The 23386-nt window shown below is 34.8% G+C and overlaps 1 protein-coding gene across 1 annotated transcript in view; it reads left to right on the top strand.

Annotated features, from left to right (window-relative positions):
• Positions 1–18218, top strand: part of LOC107725502 (glutamate receptor-interacting protein 1-like) — a 158055-nt gene extending 139837 nt beyond the window's left edge. Inside the window, exons 14-20 of the mRNA XM_016534777.1 lie at positions 1684–1764; positions 10199–10268; positions 12853–12998; positions 16385–16589; positions 17116–17255; positions 17946–18131; positions 18208–18218. Coding sequence (XP_016390263.1) covers positions 1684–1764; positions 10199–10268; positions 12853–12998; positions 16385–16589; positions 17116–17255; positions 17946–18131; positions 18208–18218 — 839 coding nt within the window. The remainder of the gene's footprint in view (positions 1–1683; positions 1765–10198; positions 10269–12852; positions 12999–16384; positions 16590–17115; positions 17256–17945; positions 18132–18207) is intronic.
• Positions 18219–23386: the final 5168 nt, after the last annotated feature.

Raw genomic sequence — 23386 nt, 5'->3', positions numbered from 1 at the left:
CAATGAAAAAAAAAATTCTGTTTGACATAAATACTGTTCTTTTTAGACTTTCTATTCATTATCTATTCTTGAGCAGCAAATCGGCATATTACAATGATTTCTGAAGGATCATTTGTAGGGATGTAACGATTCACTCAACTCACGATTCGATTCGATTCACGGTTTTGATTTCACGATTCGACTCGATTTGCGATTTTTTTTTTTTTACAAAATGAGATTTAAGACAAATTATAAATTAAATGTGTCCTTTTATTATTGCTTGGACAAAATACTGTACGTTTCTTTGTGAAATTGAAATATAACACTATAATAATATTTCTAAAGACAGTAAGTTCCCCTCAGACATACATTCATATAAACTCCTACACCTAACTGAATCGCGATTTGTTTAGCATCTCAACCGATTTGAATCGTCACATATTTAAATCGATTTTCAACCGGCTCGCGGTTAATCGTTACATCCCTAATCATTTGAAATTAAAAACTGGAGTAATGATGCTGAAAATTCAGCTTTGCCATCACAGGAAATAATTACATTTTAGAATATATTCGAATAGAAAAACGTTATTTTGAATTGTAATAATATTTCACAATATTACAGTTTATTACTGAATCTTTGTTGTTGAGCATGAGATTTCTTTTAAAAACATTTAAAAAATCTAACCAACCTCTAATTTTTGAACAGTGATGTTAATTATGTAAACCCTAACACACTTGTTAATTCTTGTTAATTAAATTTGGGAACTTATATTTGTCATATTTTTGGCATGACATGAATGTACCATTATTGCAAAACCCACTTATTTCCATTCTGCGTCAGTTTGAAAACTGAATGTCAATTTTCTGTGCAATCCAATAAAATGTTTTATCACAAAGGAAGCGCTGGAAGGAGAACAGCTTTACCATGTTTTTGCTTGTGCAATATTCTTTATCGCTCAGACCAAGTGCTTGTTTTAAAAGACACTTTTGTTGATTTGGATGAAATGAGTTGGCTTGAATTACTGCATGATCATTTCAAGAGCAGAGGTCGTTATGTGAAATGGCGGGTCACTGGAGAGAAGTGCATTTTCTTTCTTTGAGCACTCTTGACACTTCTGTCATTCTTTTTGGTTCTGACTCACTGCCCAGAGGAGAAGGACATATTTTATGGAGATTTTCTTTTCCTCCCCTCTATCCCAGACTGAACTTTCTGGACTTCTGTCAGAAAGATTGTCTACATCTCTGCCTGAAAGAAAGGCTGAATTTTTAACAGCTGTCTCTCCAAGTCACTTTAAAGAGAGGGTTCACCCAAAAAATGAATGTTCTGCTGCCATTTACTCTGCTTTCTTTCTTGCATGTGAAAACAAAGCAGGTAAAAGCTACTCTTTTCCATGTCATGAAAACCACTATGGTCCTCACATGTTCATTGTATGGGAAAAAAAACTGCTTGGACATTCTACTAAACATTTCATTTTGTGTTCCACGAAAAAAAGATCATCATAGAGGTTTGGAACAGCATGTGGGTAAATAAATGATGACAGAACTATCATTTAGATGTGAACTAACCCTTTAATAAGTGTCAGTTTGGTCATTTGCCTTAATCTCAATGGTCTATAAGTTCAGAATTATCAAAACTCCACAATGATGATATGGACTTGCATCTAAAAATTTACCTTTTTGTATTTCTGTCCTTGTCTCATCCAGAATCAGTTATCCCAAGCAGTGGAACCTTCCATGTGAAGCTACCAAAGAAGCCAGGTGTGGAGCTGGGCATCACCATCAGCTGTACGTATTCTTCTCTCAGTAGTCTTATGCATATTAATAATTGCTTGAGCTCCTTGAGCTTCAGTCTAGGTGTAAATTGTATTTAATGGTGCATGTTAAGGCAAGCAAAAACCTTTAATGAATTTGCTTTGGATACAAGGATCTGCCAAAAGTATGAATTTAAATGTCAGAAAGTATACAGTGAGAGACTTGTTAAATTACCTTATAATTTTCCACTTTTTCCTTTAATTGCCCCTTCAGCATTTTTCTGTGCAATATCCAGGACACAAATTTAGAAATACGTCTTCACAATTGGGTCCTCTTTCACTCCTTATATCACCGAGATATAAATATGTGACATTTAACCTTTGTTTCAGTTCCATAGACGTTAAAGAGACACATCTGGGTGACTTATTACTGGGTTACTGGGGAAATAATGTAGCTGTTGCTTATTAGGGTGCTGGAAAAATATTCTTACTTAAAGGGTTTTTGCTTATTACATTTTTGAAGTTCTGCATGAAAAGAAGCGCCTAATTATATATTATCTCTCATTTATTGCAATTGTAGATTTAATTGCTCGGCACAGACTGTAGGTCACAGTGGCTGCATCCAGAACTGAAGGCAGTTTTAGTGTATTGCTTTGTGTGATGTGTTTTTGTATATGAAGGTCTCCCAGGGCACCGCAACGTCACATCTAATGATCTATAATGAATTCCAGTGAGCTTTAGGGATAACCAGAAAATAAAAATGTGACTACAAGTATTCATAGAAAAGGAAATAAGAGAAAATTGCTATAATCACTTCTTTCAATCACTCTATCAAATTCCATTTGCATTTTTTCAACCATTTGCTGAGCACACATAGGATATTATAGGCTTCCAATGTCTTCCTATCAGTGTTATTTGTGTACTATTATAATTTTTATTGATATTTCAAATTAGCTTTTATATTTTGAGTTTTCATTTCAAATGTATTTTATATTTTATGTAAAATAATTAAATATTTTTATTTCAGTTAGTAATTTTAGTACTTCATCTTAAACCTATTGCAGTTAAGGCAACATTTCAAAATTTTTGTTTGTAGTTTTCCATCGAATATTTATATTTTATTTCAGCATTATTTTAATTAACAAAGATGTTTTTATTAATAGTTGTAGTTTTAATTAATGATAACAACACTGGTTTCTACCTTTGTAAACTGCCTGAGAAGGCACAGTCTATGTGACAAAACTGCATTTGAAGCTTCTTCTTTTTTTGGCATTCAGATGCAGCCAGTGTCTGGGTTTTTGGAGAAAGATGTATTTTGGGGATTTAAGGCATTGAACTTGGGATCATGCTTTTCAACCACAGATCGGTTTTACATATCGGTTTTACACTGGACCCTTTTGACTTTTAGCATTTTAATCTCCTCTGTCCTCTACAACACTTACCAACCATCATCATTCCCCTTCTTCCTCCAGAGATACTGTGTCTAATCTCCTATTGTGTCATTCGTTTACTATCACCTGACTCTTTGGAAAGGTAGTTATAGACGGATCTGCCTGTGAATTCAGTCTGTTTTCCGGCTGCAGTCAGGGGCTCTGCAGAGCTCGCTTCGTAAACCCCACGCTCCAAACGCTCGAAGCCTTTGCCAGCTGCTTCATCAATGCCCGCCCGCATTGTCAAGCCAGAATGATTCATCACCTCATCCCAGCTCGGTTTTGTGACATTGACTGTTTTCCCCATTACAGCAATATGATACGAACTTTCTGTTATTAGCCAGTAAGCATCTTCGTGAAGCACATTGGTGGACCCCCATGCAACAACCCAGCAGTAATTGCTTCTCTCTGAAGCTGAGGAGTTGTTTACCACCAAAGCAATTTTGCCCGTCATCCTCCACACTTTCTAAATGAAAGTAGTTATTATCTTGCTGGTCGTGTACAAGTCCTCGCATTTGTTACTAATTTGATGGGGCAAATTCTCCAAGGATTGGCTATGTAGATATGCACAGTCCAAAGATAATAGCAAACGCTTCCCAGTAAAGCTTCTTTGTGGGTTTTACAGCTGTCTGAACTTCCTTAATGAACCAGGCGAACTATTGTGCCCGTGCTAACGTACTGCTGTAACTGCTTTTCAGATCATTAAAAAAATTCCCTCAACCGTTGGTTCCCATTCCACTGCATCTTCTAAAAAACTCCATGATATCAATAAACATAATAGCTCAACTGAAAAAGAAAATTAGTTTTGATTTACTCACCTTGTTGTTCCAAAATGGTGTTTATTTCTTCTATGCAAGATGAAAAGAGAAATTATGAAGAATAGATTGATGGCTCTTTTAACATGCAGTTACAGTGAATGGTGAGTGGAGCTTTAAAGATTCAAAAAGCTGCAAGAGTGCCATTAAAGTATAATAAATGGTCTATATAACTCTGTATTACATAGAAACTGTATAATAGCTTTGTGTGAGGAAATTCAAGATGTTATTCAGTGACACCACCTTTTCAAGTGAGCTTTTCACTCAAAATTGAGTCAGTGAATTGACCTCAAGAATCAGATCAATCCAATTTATGAACAAATGAGTCAGGGTGGTATAGTGAACTGGATAATGAAACAAAATTTTCATTAAAAAGATTCATAAAACTGGAAAAATGTATCAAATGAATGATTGAAGAATGAATCAACAGATGGATGGATGAATGATCCATCGATGAATGACAAATTAGACATTGCTATGTGCACAATTACTTATTGGTCTGTTCTTCACAAAATATTGAAATGTCTTCAGAAAACTTAAAATACAGTGCACGAGTCTCTTTATGGTGTTTTCGAATCCTCTTTGAAGCTTGTCACCTCCATTCATAGTTATTGCATGGAAAAGAGCAGCATGAACATTCATAAAAATATCTTCTTTTGTATTTTAAAGAAGAAAGAAAGTCATATGGGTTTGGAACTATGTAAGAATGAGTAAATTATGAAATTATTGTAATTATTGGCTGAACCTATCCCTTTAAGATTCAGAGATCATGGAGTTTGCACTCTTGTTTTTAACTAAGGAAGATCGAGTACTGGAGGAAATCCCATTTTATTAAAGCACTATTATATACTGTGTATATATATATAGGCACAGAAAGTCTGATCAATTATGCCTCCACTTGGCTCAGGGCCAGCAGGATGTCTGAGAAAGTCAACTTTTACGCATGGAAAAGAGCAGCATGAACATTCATAAAAATATCTTCTTTTGTATTTTAAAGAAGAAAGAAAGTCATATGGGTTTGGAACTATGTAAGAATGAGTAAATTATGAAATTATTGTAATTATTGGCTGAACCTATCCCTTTAAGATTCAGAGATCATGGAGTTTGCACTCTTGTTTTTAACTAAGGAAGATCGAGTACTGGAGGAAATTCCATTTTATTAAAGCACTATTATATACTGTGTATATATATATAGGCACAGAAAGTCTGATCAATTATGCCTCCAAAAGTCAACTTTTATAGCTCGGAATGAGAGAGAAAGAGAGACGTAGGCTGTCCTATCCACGTGTCAGTTTATGTATTTGGGCTTTGCCGAGCTCTCGTGGCCTTCCTGAGCAGTTTAATGGCTTTCTGCTTTGTGCCTCTGCAAGCCCGTATTTCACAGGTACTAATAAAGCCATAGTGGGACACGTTTATAGATGTCTTGTTTACTTCTCCTTAAAGATTACCTTGTCTTATTCTCCCGGTGGCATCTCGTTTGCTGTGGACTGGAAAATGAAAAAGATGTGCAGTTTGTTTTCAGTCTGATTTTTAATACTTTTGCATGATGTTACATGCAAGTCGCTTCATGAATGACGAAAAACAACTTGAAATCCAAATTCAGACCACAGGAAATAGATTTTAATCATTTTTATACCATATTTGGCTGCCTGGACTACAGATTTGGCTTGAATAAACCATTAAAATTGAAATTGAAATCCACAAGTTGATATGATACTTTAGGGTCTTAATGAAAAGTCTGTAACATAGTTTGGTTAAAATTTCTCAATGGTAGTGTAAAGTAAGACGCCAGTCCAGTCTGTGCTGAAACGCTACTCTGTCAATCAAACTATCGTGGGAGGGGCCTGTCTATGTGACGTCACACAGACAGGCATCTGAGATCGGCTCGATTTGAGAAAGGGGTAAAGATTTTAGTAGATTAACAAAAAACCACTGGGTGGATTTTTATCATTTTAGGGTGGTTGTGTACATACACTGCCAACACACATTTCAGTTCAAACAACTTGTAAAAGTGCATGTAGCATTATATGACCCCTTTAAGAAGATGGCCATGGCCAGCAGAGGTAGTATTACTGTAGAAATCAGATCAGATGATGCACATAGCAAGTGTTTAGTTCATGCAATTGTTCCAGTTTGACCCTTAGCTTGTGTCAAGATTGGCATTCACCTGGTCAGACCAACATGAGCAGGCAAAGTGCAAAGCCTGTGAATGAGCCATGCTATTTATCACGGTTAGGCCAAATAGCAGTGCAAGCAAAAGGGGGAAACTATGACAAATCAGCTACCAACGGCAACCACAGTGCCACTAGGAAGCAGACAGAAGATGGCTGTGCTCTTCCGTTCTGAATGTCATAATGTAGCTTGTCTGACAAATAAGAATGATCTTGTTGCTTGATTTCCAAAACATACTATCAAGCTGTTTATGTAAGAAGTCATTTTCCCCCTTTTTTTTTTTTTTGCTCTGGATGCTTGCTGTAAAATTCATCAGAGCTTCAGCCGAGTTGAAAGGATGTGCTTTGATGTGCTCCATCTGAAGGTGACAAAACACCGCTGTAATGCAGCATATGCTGATGTGCCTTTAAGGTCAGCGGACATGCGCTCTCTTTGAGCTGAGCAGAAAACATGATTATTTCTACGGTCCAAGAACTCACCAACATTTGAGATTGAATTGTCAGATACATCTCAGGACCAGGTGTTGCTGACACTTTGACAATTTGCTCTCAGATAGCTTGTTCAAACCTAGCTCGCTCTGATTGACATCCTTAAAGCAATTTCTTTCCTCTTTTAGAATGCTGTAGTCTGTACTATCGAGATTGAATCTTTGACCTTTCTCCATTGAGTCATCCTGTACTTAATTTTCTCTCTCAACAGACAAACCACTCTGACTTGCTTTTTAATTTGAAAGTGGAAATTAAGTAGCTCTATTTTGAGTCTTTCAGGTCACATTAGCTAAATAAAGAAGCATTACAGTAAAAAGGCATTAGAGAGGGTTTTTCCCACCATACTATATATAGTCCCACTTCAATATATTCCTTGTTAAAATATGAATTTGTATTATAAATATGCAGTTATATCATTGTGATTGCACATTTCAAATGTATTATAATATATTTTTTATTCTTCACTGAAAATTCCAAAAAAATGAAAACATTCTCTCTCTCTCTCTCTCTCTCTCTCTATCTATCTAATTATTTATTTATTTACAGATGAAAAGGCATTAGAGAGGTTTTTTCTTCTTACAATATCTAGCCCTAGTTTCATATTTGTCTGGCAGTTTTTTGTTAATTATTAAAAAAGGTGTGTGTGTGCGATATCTTACAGCCTAATAAAAAAAGATAAATAAATGAATAAATATTTTATCTTTGTTGAAAAAAATAAATAAAATGAAAATATATATTTTCTCTCTCTCTATATATATATATAGAGAGAGAGAAAATAGAAAAAACATAATAAAAAATTACAAAAGCTTATGAAAATATATTCTCTTCCTCTGTTTCTTTCTCTCTAATTATTTATTTACAGATGAAAATGCATTAGAGAGGGTTTTTCCCCTTACAATATATAGCCCCAGTTATGCATTATATAAATATTTCATCTTTGTTGGAAATACACAAATTTATGAAAATAATTATATATTTTGTCTCTCTCTCTCTCTCTCTCTCTATATATATATATATATATACAGAAAAATATATATATATATTTTACATACATTTATATTTATTTACAGAAAAAATACATTTTTTGTATTTTCAACAAGATTAAAAATATTATTTATTATTGTTATATTTTTTATTAATTAATTAATTTATTGTTTATTCTTTTAGATATTCCATCATACTAATCAAGTTCTCAAGTTATCAAGCTGTTCTGTCAATTGGAGCTTGCAGGGTTGTTCTCTAACCATAACAACCTAGCACAGAAAACTACTGGGACTGTCTGTTCGACACGGACACATGCTTGGCATCTCAATGCATAAAGCTTAAAGAACAGATCCCCACAGGGCAGCACAGGACAATTCCCCATCACTGGCAGACTGCACGGAGCATCAGAATTGATGATGATTAAACTGTACCACCATCTGGAAGGCATATTAGGTAGAAAAGTGAGCAGGATTAACAAAAGAGTTTATTTTTATTTTTCGAAGTGAAAAAGACACGACCTTCCAGTCTGTCTGTGAAGCATTAAGCGAACATGAATCACCCCGAGCTCTGACTGAGAGAAAAATGCTCCGGCACGTCACTCGAGAAGTTTGATATCACGCCTCCAGATGCTCCTGGTGGAGTAGGGACCATATGCCATGTGATTATGCACTCACATCTGTTCCCTGTGCTCCACAATACGACTAGAGCTGCTAAAAAGGTCTGTTTCACACTGACGTAATGGCTGTGGTCCAAATCCAAGAGAGCTGGCAGCATTTTAGGCCATTTATACTATTATATATTTAATAGTTTATTTGTTATGGATGGTGTGACAACTGAGTAGGGGATCCAAATGCAAGCTTTATTAAAGAGTGTAGTCGAAACAGACGGGGTAAACACCAGCAAACAGCTACATCCAAGGCAAGACAAAAGAGTAATCCAAATAACAGGGCGAAGGTCACGGTTCGTTTAGCCGTCCCTGGCCCATTTGGAAGAGGTGGGCCAGGGGCACGGTTCGATTGGGCTCGGGCACTGTGGAAAATATGCAGTGTGAGCGCTAACCACGCCAGAGCACGGAACAGATACTGCGCTACTGTCATCATTACGACCGCAAACATATTCTATTACTACTACACTACACTTTTCAATTAATTTAATTCAATCAAGTATATTTAGGTTTATAATGGCTCTGGTTCTCACCTTATTGATGAACAGGAAATGTAGTTTGCGAGTAAAGCTGCAAATTATTTAATTAACGTCAGCTGCCTCCGTAATAATTCTCTGATACATGCAAGTGAAAATCAATGCACAACATAAATTATAAATTAATTATTATTAATTATTCGACAGAATATTAGCGAAAGTGGTTTTCTCCTTTATCTCGTACATGACGTAAGCGTGCTCCGGCCCGGAAAGTTCAGTGCAAGTGTGAGTGCAGGCCAGCAGGGGAGTGGGGAGGGGGGATAATCGCGCTCGGGCTCGGTTCAAGGCAACCATGCCTAGTGTGAGTACACCCTAAGAAAACAGGGAAACAAAGATGCACTTAGAATTGTCCGCTAACAGCAAAAACATGACACAGATCCTAGGCAGGGGGTTATGGGAAATGGAGTCCGGGATTGAGTGGCAAAGCTATGGGATGGATTGCCCTCTAGAGGAGCACATGGGCACTCCAGCTGGAGATCGTGACATTATAGTAATATACAGCAATTATTTACTATTATGTATAAAACATAACTACATCTGGATTCATAAAATAGTTAAATAATGGTCATCAAACACTATATATACACAATTTATATCGAACACTCAGAGGTTCTATTAATATAAAGTTTAGAAATAAGCAGGTTTGTCATAATTACTGCAGATATCCTAGAGAAAAAAGCTTACAGTACTGTATATGGGGGAACTTTGAATATTTCATTGGATGATGGGGGAGTCAAAATGGTTAAAAACAACTATCCTGGACTCCCCTAGTGGGAAAAAGAACAGCTTAATCCAAAGCCTAAGCTTATTTGCTGGTCTTAGCTTGTCAGGCTGGTCTGTTGGCTGGTTTTAAAGGATTTTTAAACCCACTAAGACAAACAAAAAAATTTGTTTTTCTGCAGAGCTCTTTCTTTATGGTTAAAGACTGTCATTTTTATATATATTCTATTATTTGCTGTATTACTGTCGTCCACCTGGCACTGTGGAAAATGTGCATCTCCATTGTCAGTCATTCAGAGTGGCATCTTTTACAGTGTCATGTCATTCTCCAAGCTGGAAAAATGTCAAATAGACAACAAAACCATCAGTTCTGACTGGACTGACAAGCACTTGTTCACGCTACCAAAAGCAACTAGTTCTGGAGCGGAGAGGCACTACAAGTCGACAAAAAGCTCTTGCTGTGTCATCAGATTTTCTCTTTCCAATTTTAAACACTTTTGTCATCAAGGCTGAACCTTTAAAAGTATTGTACCTTTAAAAAAACTTCTAAGCTGTTAACTAAGAATGACTCAGAGTTAGATAATCAGCAGTGTTGGCTACATAAAATGACTGAGGTTTTGCCATTAAACAAGTTTGATTGTTTTCTTCTCTCTTCACAGCTCCTTCCAGTAGGAAGCCCGGAGATGCACTCATCATCTCTGACATAAAGAAAGGCAGCGTGGCGCACAGGTACCGCCTTAAATCATTGTCTTGCACCATATCTCCTTTAAAATGTAATTGTATAGATGTAAATTGTAAAAAATGTAAATTCTATAGAAACACTAATCTCCTGCATAATAACTTGTGCAGTATACAGCCTCCAGCGCACCTACACCCACCTGCATCTCACGCTTTGCTATATTAAAGAAAAATACATAATAGATGGATTACATTTTCTACCCAAGTGCACGATGTTTCACTCAATATAACACGCTCTAAAAAAAAAATAACATCCTCCGAACATTTTGACTCAGCATAACTTAAAAAAAATAAAATACAAAAAAAGACAGTTGAAAAGTTTTGAAAAGCTTGATTGTGCTTGCTTTGAGTTGCCTAACATTACTTATTTTTGTATTTTGTATGGTATATATTATATGCTTCGAAAGTTGGGGACAGTAAGGTTTTTTTTTTTAAGAAAGTAATACTTTTATTTACCAACACTCTTAAAAATAAAGGCGTTTCATGATGCCATAGAAGAACCTTTATGTCTAAATGGTTCCATAAAGAACCTTTAATATCTGAAGAACCTTTCTGTTTCACAAAAGGTTCTTTGTGGAGAAAGAAGGTTCTTCAGATTATAAAAAGGTAAGAAAGAGGTGGTTCTGACTGAATGGTTCTTTGTGGAACTAAAAATGGTTCTTCTATGGCATCACTGTGAAGAAACTTTTAAGCACCTTTATTTTTAAGAGTGAAGGATGCATTAAATTGATCAAAAGACATTTAATATGTTACAGAATATTTATATTTCAAATAAAAGCTGTTCTTTTGAACTTTCTATTCATAAAAGATAAATTTGAGGGGGGGAAAAATCCACAAAAAAACAGCACAACTTGCAACATTTATAATAATAAGCACCAAATCAGCATATCAGAATGATTTCTGAAGGATCATGGGACACTGAAGACTGGAATAATGGCTGCTGAAACTTCAGCTTGGCACACTCTCATCCAAATCAGCACTTCACCCGTGCCTTAAATAGCATCGACTAGACCCAAATGGCGAATGTAATGACATCTGCGCACAGAATTGAGCAAGACTATGAGCATATGCTATCTGCATCGACCTGCGAAAGCTTACTTGTGCATATAAATGCTAATTTTCTCCAGGCTATAGAGGAGAGCTTCTGATTGAGTGCGGCTGGGAGAACGTGTAACCCTCCATATTGACATAAATCTCAGCAGATGCCCTGAGGAAAGGTGTCGAGTGCTGTTTGACTGCATTGTTGTTGATTGTGAGGTCTATACGGTGCTGTTTGCAGTAAAATATAATCTAGCTGTACTGAATAGCTTACAATTTTTTTCACTCGTAGCTCGAGGTACAGTACTGTATACAAGTTTCAGGTTGGTAAGATTTTTAATTTATTTGAAAGAGATCTCTTATGTAAGTATGCATCTATTTGATAAAAAAAAACAGTAAGAATTGTAATATTGTGAAATATTATTACAATTTAAAATAACTGTTTTCTATTTTAATATCTTTTAACATTTTTCTGAATTAAAATTTTCTGAATTTTCATTACTCCAGTCTTCAGTGTCACATGGTCCTTCAGAAATCATCTAACATGCTGATTTAGTGCTCAAGAAACATTTCTTCTTATTATCAATGTTGAAAACAATTAATATTTTTGTAGAAACCTTTATACATTTTTTCAGGATTATTTAATAAATAGAAAGTTCAAAATAATTTATTTACTTTAAGCATTAAGCATTTATTTACTTTCACTTTTGACCAATTTAATTGATCCTTGATTCAAAAATAATAATAATTTCTTTGTTAAAAACAGAAATATACGTTCCTTTCTCAAGCTCAACTTTAATTTCTAACAAAGCTGAAAAAAGAAACAAATTCTCCATGGTAATAGTTAGGGTTGTTGGGGGAGGCTTTATACCGGTATAATTACTTTCTTTCAGCACACATACTCTAATTTCCCATGCTTTTACATAATAGAACATATGTTTACTTGATAATTATGCGAGGAGGAAAGAGAATTGGGTTATGAACCTCTGTGTAAAAAGTGGAGTGGTTAAATACGGGTCTGTCCGTCTCTGTATTTAGATGCCTATGTAAGATGGCCTTGGCACTCGCAGTCTTTCACATCTTGCTCTCCTCTCTTTCAGCTCTATTAAAAGAGCCTAAAAATAAGTGAGCCATTTAATATGATGAAGTGGTGGAATAATTGTGAATTCAGGCAGGATTAGATCTCGGTGTCTAATCTGAATATAGAACGGCACACAATTATGGCCAATACGATAAAAGTCAGTTGTTGGTTTTTTGTTTTTTTTCTCGCTTCAGATCTACCTCAGTGCCTCTGGCTGCTCTTTACTCTGTACCGTGGTCAATACACTGAATAATGGATGTGTTTTCTTGCAGAATGTGAGCTCAGACTACAACGAAATGAGTGTAAATATCTGCGTAAGGGAGAAAATAACCTTTCCTTCAAAATATCACAAGACGAAATGGAGATGTGTTGCATGGTTGAGGCAATGTTAGTTTAAAAAATCAGAAACATTTATGCTTGTAACTGTTTTTTTTTTCTTCTTGTCCTATTTCAAAGGACGGGCACCCTGGAGCTGGGGGATAAGCTTTTGGCAATAGACAACATCCGTCTGGACAACTGTTCCATGGAGGACGCCGTTCAAATCCTGCAGCAGTGCGAAGACCTGGTTAAACTCAAGATCCGCAAGGACGAGGACAACTCAGGTACCTCTGAGCCTCTGCAACTACAAACCCCACATGGATTAGCACTAAAAGCCCCCATGCCAGGATAGAAGACCTCAGCAAAGACGTCTAATGCAAACGTTTGTTTGCCAGGATCAAGATAAAGAATAAGCTATTAGGACCTGACTGATTAGCTTACTCTAATGTAATCTGGTTTCAAAGATACGGCAAGGACAGAAAAAGGACGAGATGAGAAAAAAACATGGCAGCATTATTAGCTATGAATCCCTTAAGGACAGAAAAAAGATGCATAAAGTGGAGCTGGGCAATGTAGAGAAAACAATTATATTTTGATATTTTTCACCTTACATGAGAATATAAATGTATATATATTTATGTTAATAATATATTATGTATTAATATAATAACCATATAATAAAATAATCTTATTTACATTATATATGTACATTTTATAAATAATATTTAAATATATATGTGGGTGTGTAATTTATAACATATATATATATATATATATATATATATATGGGAGAAAAAGGGACTTTCATGAACATTTTTGATTAATTGTCCTGAGTGAACTGTTAAATCAAAGTAATGAATTGGTTAATTGAAACGGACAACTTGAAATGATTCACGGAAATGAAATGATCTTACCAGCTCTTCCTCAGTCTAAATCTGAGATAGGATAGACAGACGATCAGTCTTTTCAATCTGATATTTGCAAATCATGAGACAAGGATAGATTGGGAAATTAGTTTAATGACACGCTCTTTAGAGAACTTAATGGAGAGTTAAAAGCACATTAAAAACATCATGATATACACAGTGTTGCTTAAAGGTTAGGGTTTCACACATTAATAAATGAATAGTACTTTAGAAAGATGACTGACAGTCAAAATTGAACATAAAAGTTTGATTTAACAAGGAGCCGAGATATTGAGATCACATTGCTAGCTAATTCTACTCATTTATGGGTCAAGCCTGTTATTGCACACGTTCGTTCACAGAATAAATTAATCATAGCTTTATATCACCTACAAAATCATGAATATATTCAACCAATCTGATAATATCGCCCAGCCTTAGTGCATAGCTACTGCTTGATGATTTTTTTTAACAGATTAAAGTATGATGTTCCTTCCTGACATCCTTCTTTTTACAGAGATAGTTCATTAAAAAGTCAACCTTATGTCATTCTAAACCCAACTGACTTTCTTAAACACAACTAGCCTCTATTTCAAGTTGTTGAGACTGGGAGGGGTTGAAGTGGCTCAGCTGCTGGAAATGTCACAGTGAGATCTTTATTATCTCCAAAAGACCTTCTGGTAAACCTTTCACTTCTTCTGGCGGGCTACAACGACATACACATCTCCCCTTGGTCCCGCAACCTCACAATTCATCCTTAACACTATTAGCATTGTGCACATAGAAGAAAATGAGGTTTAATCGCTCCAATTTAATGCTCGTTTGGTTCAATTATCCGATTAGAAACCCTTGGAGCCCTCATCCATCTTTCTCCAAAGCATTCACCCACAATCCTTTGCTACAGAGGCGTTATGCTCGCACTACAAAGCAGAACTGCGAATCACTTTTATTTGGCATTCATATTTCATCCAGGACATCTATTGTGTCCATGAAATGGCACCTTGTGTGTTTCAGTTCCTCACGTCCAAAGCCAGAGGCTCGTTTAGATCTTTCTCGCTGGGAACATTAAGGTCGACATTCATTTTTTACAAGGCCTTTTTTAGAGCTGTGACAACAAATCATCAGTCTGAGAGAGGCCGTGCTGACTGGCGTGCTAAATGTGGGTAATTTCCCTCCCATCTCTCCATTAGTCCATCGTCAAAAAAAACAAAGGCGTAATGAGCCGACCTCATGTTAACGAACATCCCCAGACCCACCAGCATATACAGATTAACACACACACACACAAACGTATACAGCCAGAGCTGCTGTGATCTGACGCATATCAGCGCTTCATTAGTATGTGGATGGGGGCGGGAGATGACAACGATTGCCCTGAGGATCTGTGCGTTTTCCTCTATTTTTCTCTTTCTCTTTAGCGCATTTCCTTCTCGGTGCAAGCCATGTCAAAACGAGCAGGTTGACCTCTTAATTGATGTTGAGCGTTATGAATCAGCGCAACTAATATTTTATAGAACACTTTAAAGTGGATTTTGCTGTTGCTGTAGTCACGTCTGTTTGCTGAGCTCATGCAAAATGAGTTCAGTCTTATAATTAATTTACATTATGATTCTTGTAGCTCAGCTGGCACGAGAATCCCCCAAGGACACACATACTGATATAATATACAGCTTGAATGCACTAAGTCACTTTGGGCAAAATTAAATGTCTGACATCTGACATTTAGTTTTTTGAAATGCATTGTGGGCCCAGGATATGGAGGTTTTGTTCTGCTTTGGATGATAACGTGTATGATTTGTAGAGGTAGGTGCAGTATCCATTTTTGAAATGGATCACAGAGCCAATATCCCATTTTTTGTATTATGCATGTGAATATCTCCATTTTGGCAATCCCTTATATTTTCAGTTTCTCATTTTTTGCTTTTTTTTCTGGATGCACCACTTCTATTATCTTCCATCATTCTTTTCTCCAATTGCCTATACTTCCTTTCCCATTCTTTCCACCACTACTCTCTAGATTATTGCTTTTTGTAAGCATAATCAGTTGTTTCTCTCTTTCATTTTTAGTTATGTTTTTTAGGGTTGTCAATCAATTAGCAATTTTAATCAAATTACATAACATGCTGATTAATCAAAGTAAATATATGCAATCTGAAAATTCTATATTTATAACAACATAATTTTTAATAATAATAATAATATATGTATAAATTTGTATATAAATTATCTTCAGCAAATATATATATTTCTGATTCAAACCTAATTAATATTGCATTTTTGTGTGTGTATATATATGAAATTGCAATATTAATTAAATATAACACAATTAGAATGTATTATAATAAATCTATAATTTATTTAATAAATTATCTTCAGTAATTTAAATCATTTATATTGCAATTATACACCTATATATAAATTATCCTAAAGAAACAGTTCTTCCACAGATATACACTAGAAAATCTATTTTTTAAATTAAAAATAGAAAAAAAACATGGCAGATGGCATGCTAAAGTAGTTGCTAAATAACTTTTTTTTTTTTTTAAGGGACTTAGCAAATGGTCAATGGTGGATTAAATTGACATCTCTAGTATTTTTATCCCATTACTACTTGTTTTCCTTTCGGTTCCTTTTCTTTCATGTTTTCTCTCCATGTATCTCTTATTTTGGGTCAATCCTCCTCCATCCTCCCTCCCCTCCTTACCTCCTCTCTCTGTCCGGTGTTGTGAGGGGTGTCTTCGCTCTGCTCTCTGCCCCTCTGTGAGGTATCCTACGTGATGGCAGTGTTGATAGGGACGCCCGTGTGCTGTTGGCCTGTGTTGCAGACGAGCAGGAGAGCTCTGGCGCCATCATTTACACTGTGGAGCTGAAACGCTTCGGCGGGCCGCTGGGCATCACTATCTCGGGCACCGAGGAGCCCTTCGACCCCATCATCATCTCTAGCCTCACTAAAGGTGGCCTGGCCGAGAGGTACGGCTCTGTTCAAATCTTCAAGCCTGTCAAAAGTTAAGAAATATCACATTTACGATGTATCTTTTGTATCTTTTTATAAATATATACAGAAAATATATATATATCTATCTATATATATATATATATATATATATATATATATCATCTATATAAAGAAAGAGAGAGAGGGTATAGAGGTAGAATTCAAGTGATATCTTAAATCAAATATATATTCTAAAATATAGAATTGTAGTAAAAAATTCCTAATTGTTAATGTATATATATTTTTATTGTATTTTATATTTATTTATTCATTCATTTTTCTTTATTTACTCAAGAATTACTGAATATGTTAATGTGTTACCTGCAGGCAACATGAGAGATTAATTGCAGTTAAGTATTTTAATCTATGAAAAGCCCTAGTTAATTTCAATTAAATCTTATTTTTCAACTACAAAAAAGGAAACGGGAGAAAAGAAAGCTTTTGAAATTATGCATTGCAGTTGCCCTTTAAGAGTTATTTGGTGTGCTCTTGTCTCCACAGGACTGGTGCCATCCACATTGGTGATCGCATCCTGGCCATTAACAGCAACAGTCTGAAGGGCAAACCTCTCAGTGAGGCCATCCACCTGCTGCAGATGGCAGGGGAGTCCGTCACACTGAAGATCAAGAAGCAGGGAGAATGTGAGTGCTGACACGCACACTTACAGCCAAATGGCTCTTTATTTGTACACTACCAGTCAAAGGGCTGAACTCGCTTCTCATAAAAAACCTTACAAGCTAAAGGCTTGTGCTAATTCTTTATACAAATATATAAATAGTGCCTATCTATGAATCTCCTTACAAAATAACTATTTTATTATTTGTATAAAATGTATTTATTTATTTGATTGATTGATGTTTTGGGGTGTATAGTGAAGGGTTTGTTTTAATTGTTTACCTTTTTTGGTTACTTTATTCTCATACTTGTTTTTGTGTTCTTTTAAAATTTGAATTATTTACTACTTTTTTAAACCATTATTGTCTTATTATATTTCCCAAACTTTTGATTGGCACATTCTTTCACTCTTATTGTCTCTGTCGCTCTTTCTCTCACCCATTAACTCCCACATAACTGTACATCTTGGTAGCTCTAAAAAGCAATAAAGCTGCCTAGCCATGAGTCATTAAAGCCTAAGGTCTGATTAGTTTTGTCTCCATCTATCATATACTGTAGACTGACAGTAGAAGAGGTAAAGTTCCTTATCAAAGAATAAAAGATCAATTGAGCACTGATTTGTGGGCCCAATATTCAGTAAAGTCTGGATCTCTCTGGTCTATTGACTGTGATCCGTGGGCCGAGTCAATTGTTGTCTTTATTCCTTCTTTCTATAGTGGCAAGCCCGAAGCAGCCCTCAGTAACAGGGCGTTTGAACGATCTGAGCGATATGGAGGATGACGGTCAGGCTGGGCAGAAACCCGGTAAACTCTCAGACATCTATTCCACCACCATTCCCAGCGTGGACAGCGCAGTGGAATCCTGGGACGGCTCCGCCATGGACGCCACCTTCAGCACCCAAGGTAAATTTGAGTGTGACTGGTTTTAAAAATGTTTTAGAACTTTTTACGAAATGCAATTAGTGTTTCTACCTTTCAGGTTTTGAATAAGCTTTATCACAGTAAATAAGTCTTAGTACCCTCTAGGCAAAAATTTGATTGGAGCTACATGCTTCAGCATAACAACGTGAAACCAAAATTTACTTCTGTAAATTATGTTTAAAATTATATATATATATATCCAGCAGGCATTTCGGTTTCTAATTGCAAACAAAATGACAAATGGTCAGTGACAAGCAGGAGTCAGAGTTGGTTTCTAGTTAATAATTTGGCATAGAAATGATCCCAGCAGCCTCTAGCTCAAGGAAAACATTGTCATGATAACTTTAAAAGAATACTTCATTCAAAAATTGATATTTTAGCATCAATTACTCATACTCATGCCATTCCATTTTTTCTTCCAGAAAACAGTAAAAAAGAGCTTTAGCAAAATGTTTTTGCTACTCTTTTGCAATAAAATTTGAGCTGCAAAAATGACGAAATTCATCATAGCACTCCAATCTCACTGGCACCTGGATATATTCAAATAAAGCACATAATGATGATTTGAATGTTTGCAAATGCAAATGAGATTTCAGATCTTATGACTTAAGAAAACGTATTATTTTAAGTTGTGCAATCACTTTTATGGTTCTTTTAAGACCTATTTGTTGTCCTTTTTGGAGCTTAACAATCCTCATACCCATTTACTTTTATTGTATTGAGAAGCCTGTTCAGGACAAAATTTTTCTTTTATGGGGCTTTTTGTTGTCTTTTTGACAACATAATGGCAAGACAGTGAGTAAATAATGACAGAATTTGTCCCTTTAATATCACAATGACGCACAATACGGGCTTTTTTAACCTGGTATGGGTTCCTCACAGTCACCATGGTTACACCACCTGTTCTCTCACATTAGCTACAACACCAACAGTGTTGGTCCCATTGCATCCTGGGGGTTCTGATGAGTCCCAGCAGGTCTAATGTAGGTTTAATTGAGTTTTCCATTCTCTTTGGACCCGCAGATATGTACTTACTCGAGTAATTATTTGGAATAATCTGCAGTGGGATACGTGTCTTTTATTAGGCCAGCTGGTGGTACAGTGCCGGGGCTAATATGGAAGAATGCATTATTTTACTAAGTGGAAAATGAGTCCTAATGAGCGCTGGGATACACATGGCCATTTGGATAACTCGCCAGTAATGTGTTTGAATTGCAGTCAGCTCTCCTGACACTGAGGCCTCCTGGTCAAAACTAATCACATTCATCGCTTGCTCTGAGAATGCCAAGCAGGCACATCACACATTTGAATGTTTAATTCAGAGAAATGCTTCCTATTCATTTATGAATAACACATATAAGCATTACTCCCACGCTTACCCGTGTATATGCAAAGCAGTGAAAATAATTGCTGAAATAACAGTTTGCTAACTGATTCTCAAGGTTTAATTATCTACAAACAAATGTAAGTATGTAAGGAGTAAGATTTCTTCACCACAATTTTCTGCAAATTTAGCTTTGTAGATAATTTCATTTTTAGGCATGCTTTAGGAAAATATATATATATATATATATATATTTATGTATTTATTTATTTATTTATTTTATTTTATTTTATTTTATTTTATTTTTCAATGTATATACAATTAATATGCTACCTTGTGGCAAAAGCAAGTAAAACTGTGAAATCACCAGTTGGCTGGTCATTTTTAATCCATATACACACACAAATATTAAAAATGTTTATTTTTTGTAATAAATGTTTGGTTAAAAAATTGAAATAATTTGTTAATTTTGTTTCAAATAATAATTTAGCTATTTTAGCTCAAATTAATTTTATTATTATTATTATAAATAGCAATTTTCATTTAGCAATTTCAGTTAAACTGAATTTAAATTGAACATTAAATTGAATACAGTAATGATAATAAAAATTTATATTAATATATTTAGTTTTTTTCAATAGAATAATTTTGGTATTTTACTTCAATTTAATTTAAATTACAAATATTTTTGTTTGTTTGTAATAATGATAACAACAGTGAATATGCAAGCACTATTTCCTTTTGGAAATGCAAATGTAAATATGAATATAATTTGAATGTCATCATTTTTAATTAATGTAGAGATGATTAATTCATCCCAGTGTTGCTGACATACACCTCCTCAAAAACACCTTTCATCTCGTATATGTCATTTTCCGTCTCTCGCTCTGATGGGGTGGAAAGACACTTTCCGCTCATGTTAACAGGTTCATATGGTTGCTCTCCCCCCTCAGGCAGCGCTGCTCTCTTTCTCTCGCTGCTCCATACATAAATGAATCTCAGACGGTTGCAGAGATATGGAAACCATTCACAGGGAGCAGCAATCAGCCCCTTAAATTATGGATGATGTGGACAGAGCATAAATTTAAAGTTGCTGGCAAACTATTGGCTCTCATGGGATTCAACTAGTACAGCTGTATCCAGAGATGAGGCCAAAACTGACTCTGAACTTGATACCTTGGAAAGTTAAAGAAACCATATGACTGACGTCTAATACGATTAATGTTCTACCTGTATGCAATATTCAATTTCATTTTTGTTCTTGCTGAGTAAAACATATTTGATTTAATTTATTTAGCATATACTTTTGTTGTTAGTGGTAATATTAATAAATTATTTCTATGACTTTTATAAAATAAACCATATAATATAGCATATTTGCTAGGTATCTTTTATAATAATAATAATAAAACAAATAAATATTTATGATTTGAAAATGTATTTATTATTTAAAAAATAGTTTAAATATATTAATACATTTTATTTTTTTTATTTTTTTATTTTTTATACAAGACGTTAAATACAGGTTCAGGCTACATCACTCTTCTGATGTTTGTGCATTTTCTTATTCAATCTATTGAATTTTCCTATTCTGCCTATTTAATTTATTTAGCATATGTTGTTAGTGGTAATATTAATAAATTATTTCTATGACTTTTATAAAATAAACAAATTTGATAGCAAAACCCATTAAGAACAATGACTTACTGTTATTTTTATGTCTTGATTTTTCAAGATAACCTGTTTTGTCTTTTTGATGTATATCTTATTTGTCAGGACCTTTAGAAAGCAAGGCATGAAAATAATTATAATATAAAATAGCATGCTTCTGTATGTGTATAATAATAGTCATTATTTTTGACATTTGGTGCCACTACAGACGCGGCACTGTTGTCCTTTTCTCGCCGCTTGTGCATTAATTAGCACTGTGAATTTTCCATTCACAAGATTTCTCACATCCTTAATTCCATACTGAAAATCAGTGTAAATGCAGCTAGACGTTTTAACTCGGATTCGAGACGTTGTTGCTGGTTTTGTTTGTCTGTCTTCTGCACATTGCTGTCTGCGTAGGAGCAACATCAGTAACATGCGGCTGCACATGCGCAGTTAGAGGGATATTAATGTCTGAATGTATCATCATTCAGCATTTCCAACACTTCTTTCTTGAAAAAGTGACGCAACACTAAAATAGCTATCGAGAGTCTTATTAAGGATTCCGCCACCTTCTCAAGCCCTGAGGGGTGAGCAAATCACAAGCAGTTAATCCTTATTGAATAGCTGGTGAATCTGAAAACCCAGAGGCTATGTAGCGTTTGGCGGTGGTCACCGAGGGAGAATCAGAGCAAAGCGTATGAAACACAATGCTGTGGCTCCCTCCGGAGATGAGTGTGTGAACACAGCCAGCATGTTGTTCTCTGCTCTCCCTATAGTCTTCCCTCTGCCCTCCAGCAGTCCTGAGCCAGATTAATGATGGGAGCCTGGGAACCTGTGCATCCAGGAGCTTCTGTGTCGGTGTTGTGCGAGAATGCAGCATAATGCATACATGTACTCTCTTTTGGGAACAGTTTATTGCCGTAGCTTTTTTCTTTTATCAGCAGGCTAATTGTGTGCAGGGTACAAAAGTACATGCCAAGTGCCAAATGCAAGTAACATTGTGATCTAATTTTTTCAAACTTTTTTGACAAAATGTATTTGTTTGTTTATTTACTTATTGTAATAATTATTATATTTTAGTTTTAGAGTTTTTATTTAATCTAAAATATTTTAGTTCCGTTGAATTTAGCTAAATTGTTATTATTATTATCATCAATATTATTTAGTTTTTTAGATCAAACTGCTTACTATTATTATTAGTAGTAGTAATAGTAATTTATTTTAGTTATTAGTTATGTTTCAATGTAATTATTTAGCTATTTTATCTGAATTTAATTTAGCATTATTATTATCTCAATGGAACAATGAATGGAACTGAATTTAGCTCAAACAGCCCACTATACTATGAGTTCAGCTCATGAAAAATGGGGGCAAAAACAAAAGTGGTGCGTTTATAATTTTGTTCAGGTTAGTAAGTTAGTTAATAATTTTTTTTTCAGTGAATCATATAGCTATTTAAAAGTTGAATTTAGCCTTATTATTTTCATGGAAGTTGGAAATTCAGCTGAATGTAGCTATTATTATTTAGCTGCTATTATTATTATTGTTGTTGTTGTTTATTTTAGTTATTAGTTTTGTTTCAATGTAATAATTCTGCTATTTTATCTGGATTTAATGTACCATTATTATTATTTCAATGGAACAATGAATGGAACAAATTTTAGATCAAACTGCTTACTATTATTATTAGTAGTAGTAATAGTAATTTATTTTAGTTATTAGTTACGTTTCAATGTAATTATTTAGCTATTTTATCTGAATTTAATTTAGCATTATTATTATCTCAATTGAACAATGAATGGAACTGAATTTAGCTCAAACAGCCCACTATACTACTACTACTACTACTACTATTATTATTATTGTTATTTATTCGTTTTGTTTCAGTGGAATTATTTAGATATTTTATCTAAAAAAATGTGTTATTATCATTATTATTGTGTGTATATATATATATATATATTTTTTTTTTTTTAAAACAATTTCTAGAAGTGAACTGACTTTAATATTCACATTAAGTGGGTCTTCAGCAACATTTCTCTGAATTCTGTGTGTAATAGTCTTCGTATCAACCCAAAATGTGACTCTCAGTCATAATAACTGATCTGCGCAGTACAATCTGCAGCACATTGTATTGTCAAACGCACTGTTACTGGAGCTTTGATCGATCGTTTCTGGGGTGATTTTACTTTATTCTTTGTTAGCTCATACCATTGGATATTTGTAATTCAGAGTCATTGTGCTGTAGATCAAAGGCGTA

The sequence above is a fragment of the Sinocyclocheilus rhinocerous genome, unplaced genomic scaffold (genome assembly GCF_001515625.1).
Source record: "Sinocyclocheilus rhinocerous isolate Xijiao unplaced genomic scaffold, SAMN03320098_v1.1 scaffold153, whole genome shotgun sequence".
Classification (NCBI taxonomy): domain Eukaryota; kingdom Metazoa; phylum Chordata; class Actinopteri; order Cypriniformes; family Cyprinidae; genus Sinocyclocheilus; species Sinocyclocheilus rhinocerous.
This window is presented reverse-complemented; position numbering and strand designations above follow the sequence as displayed.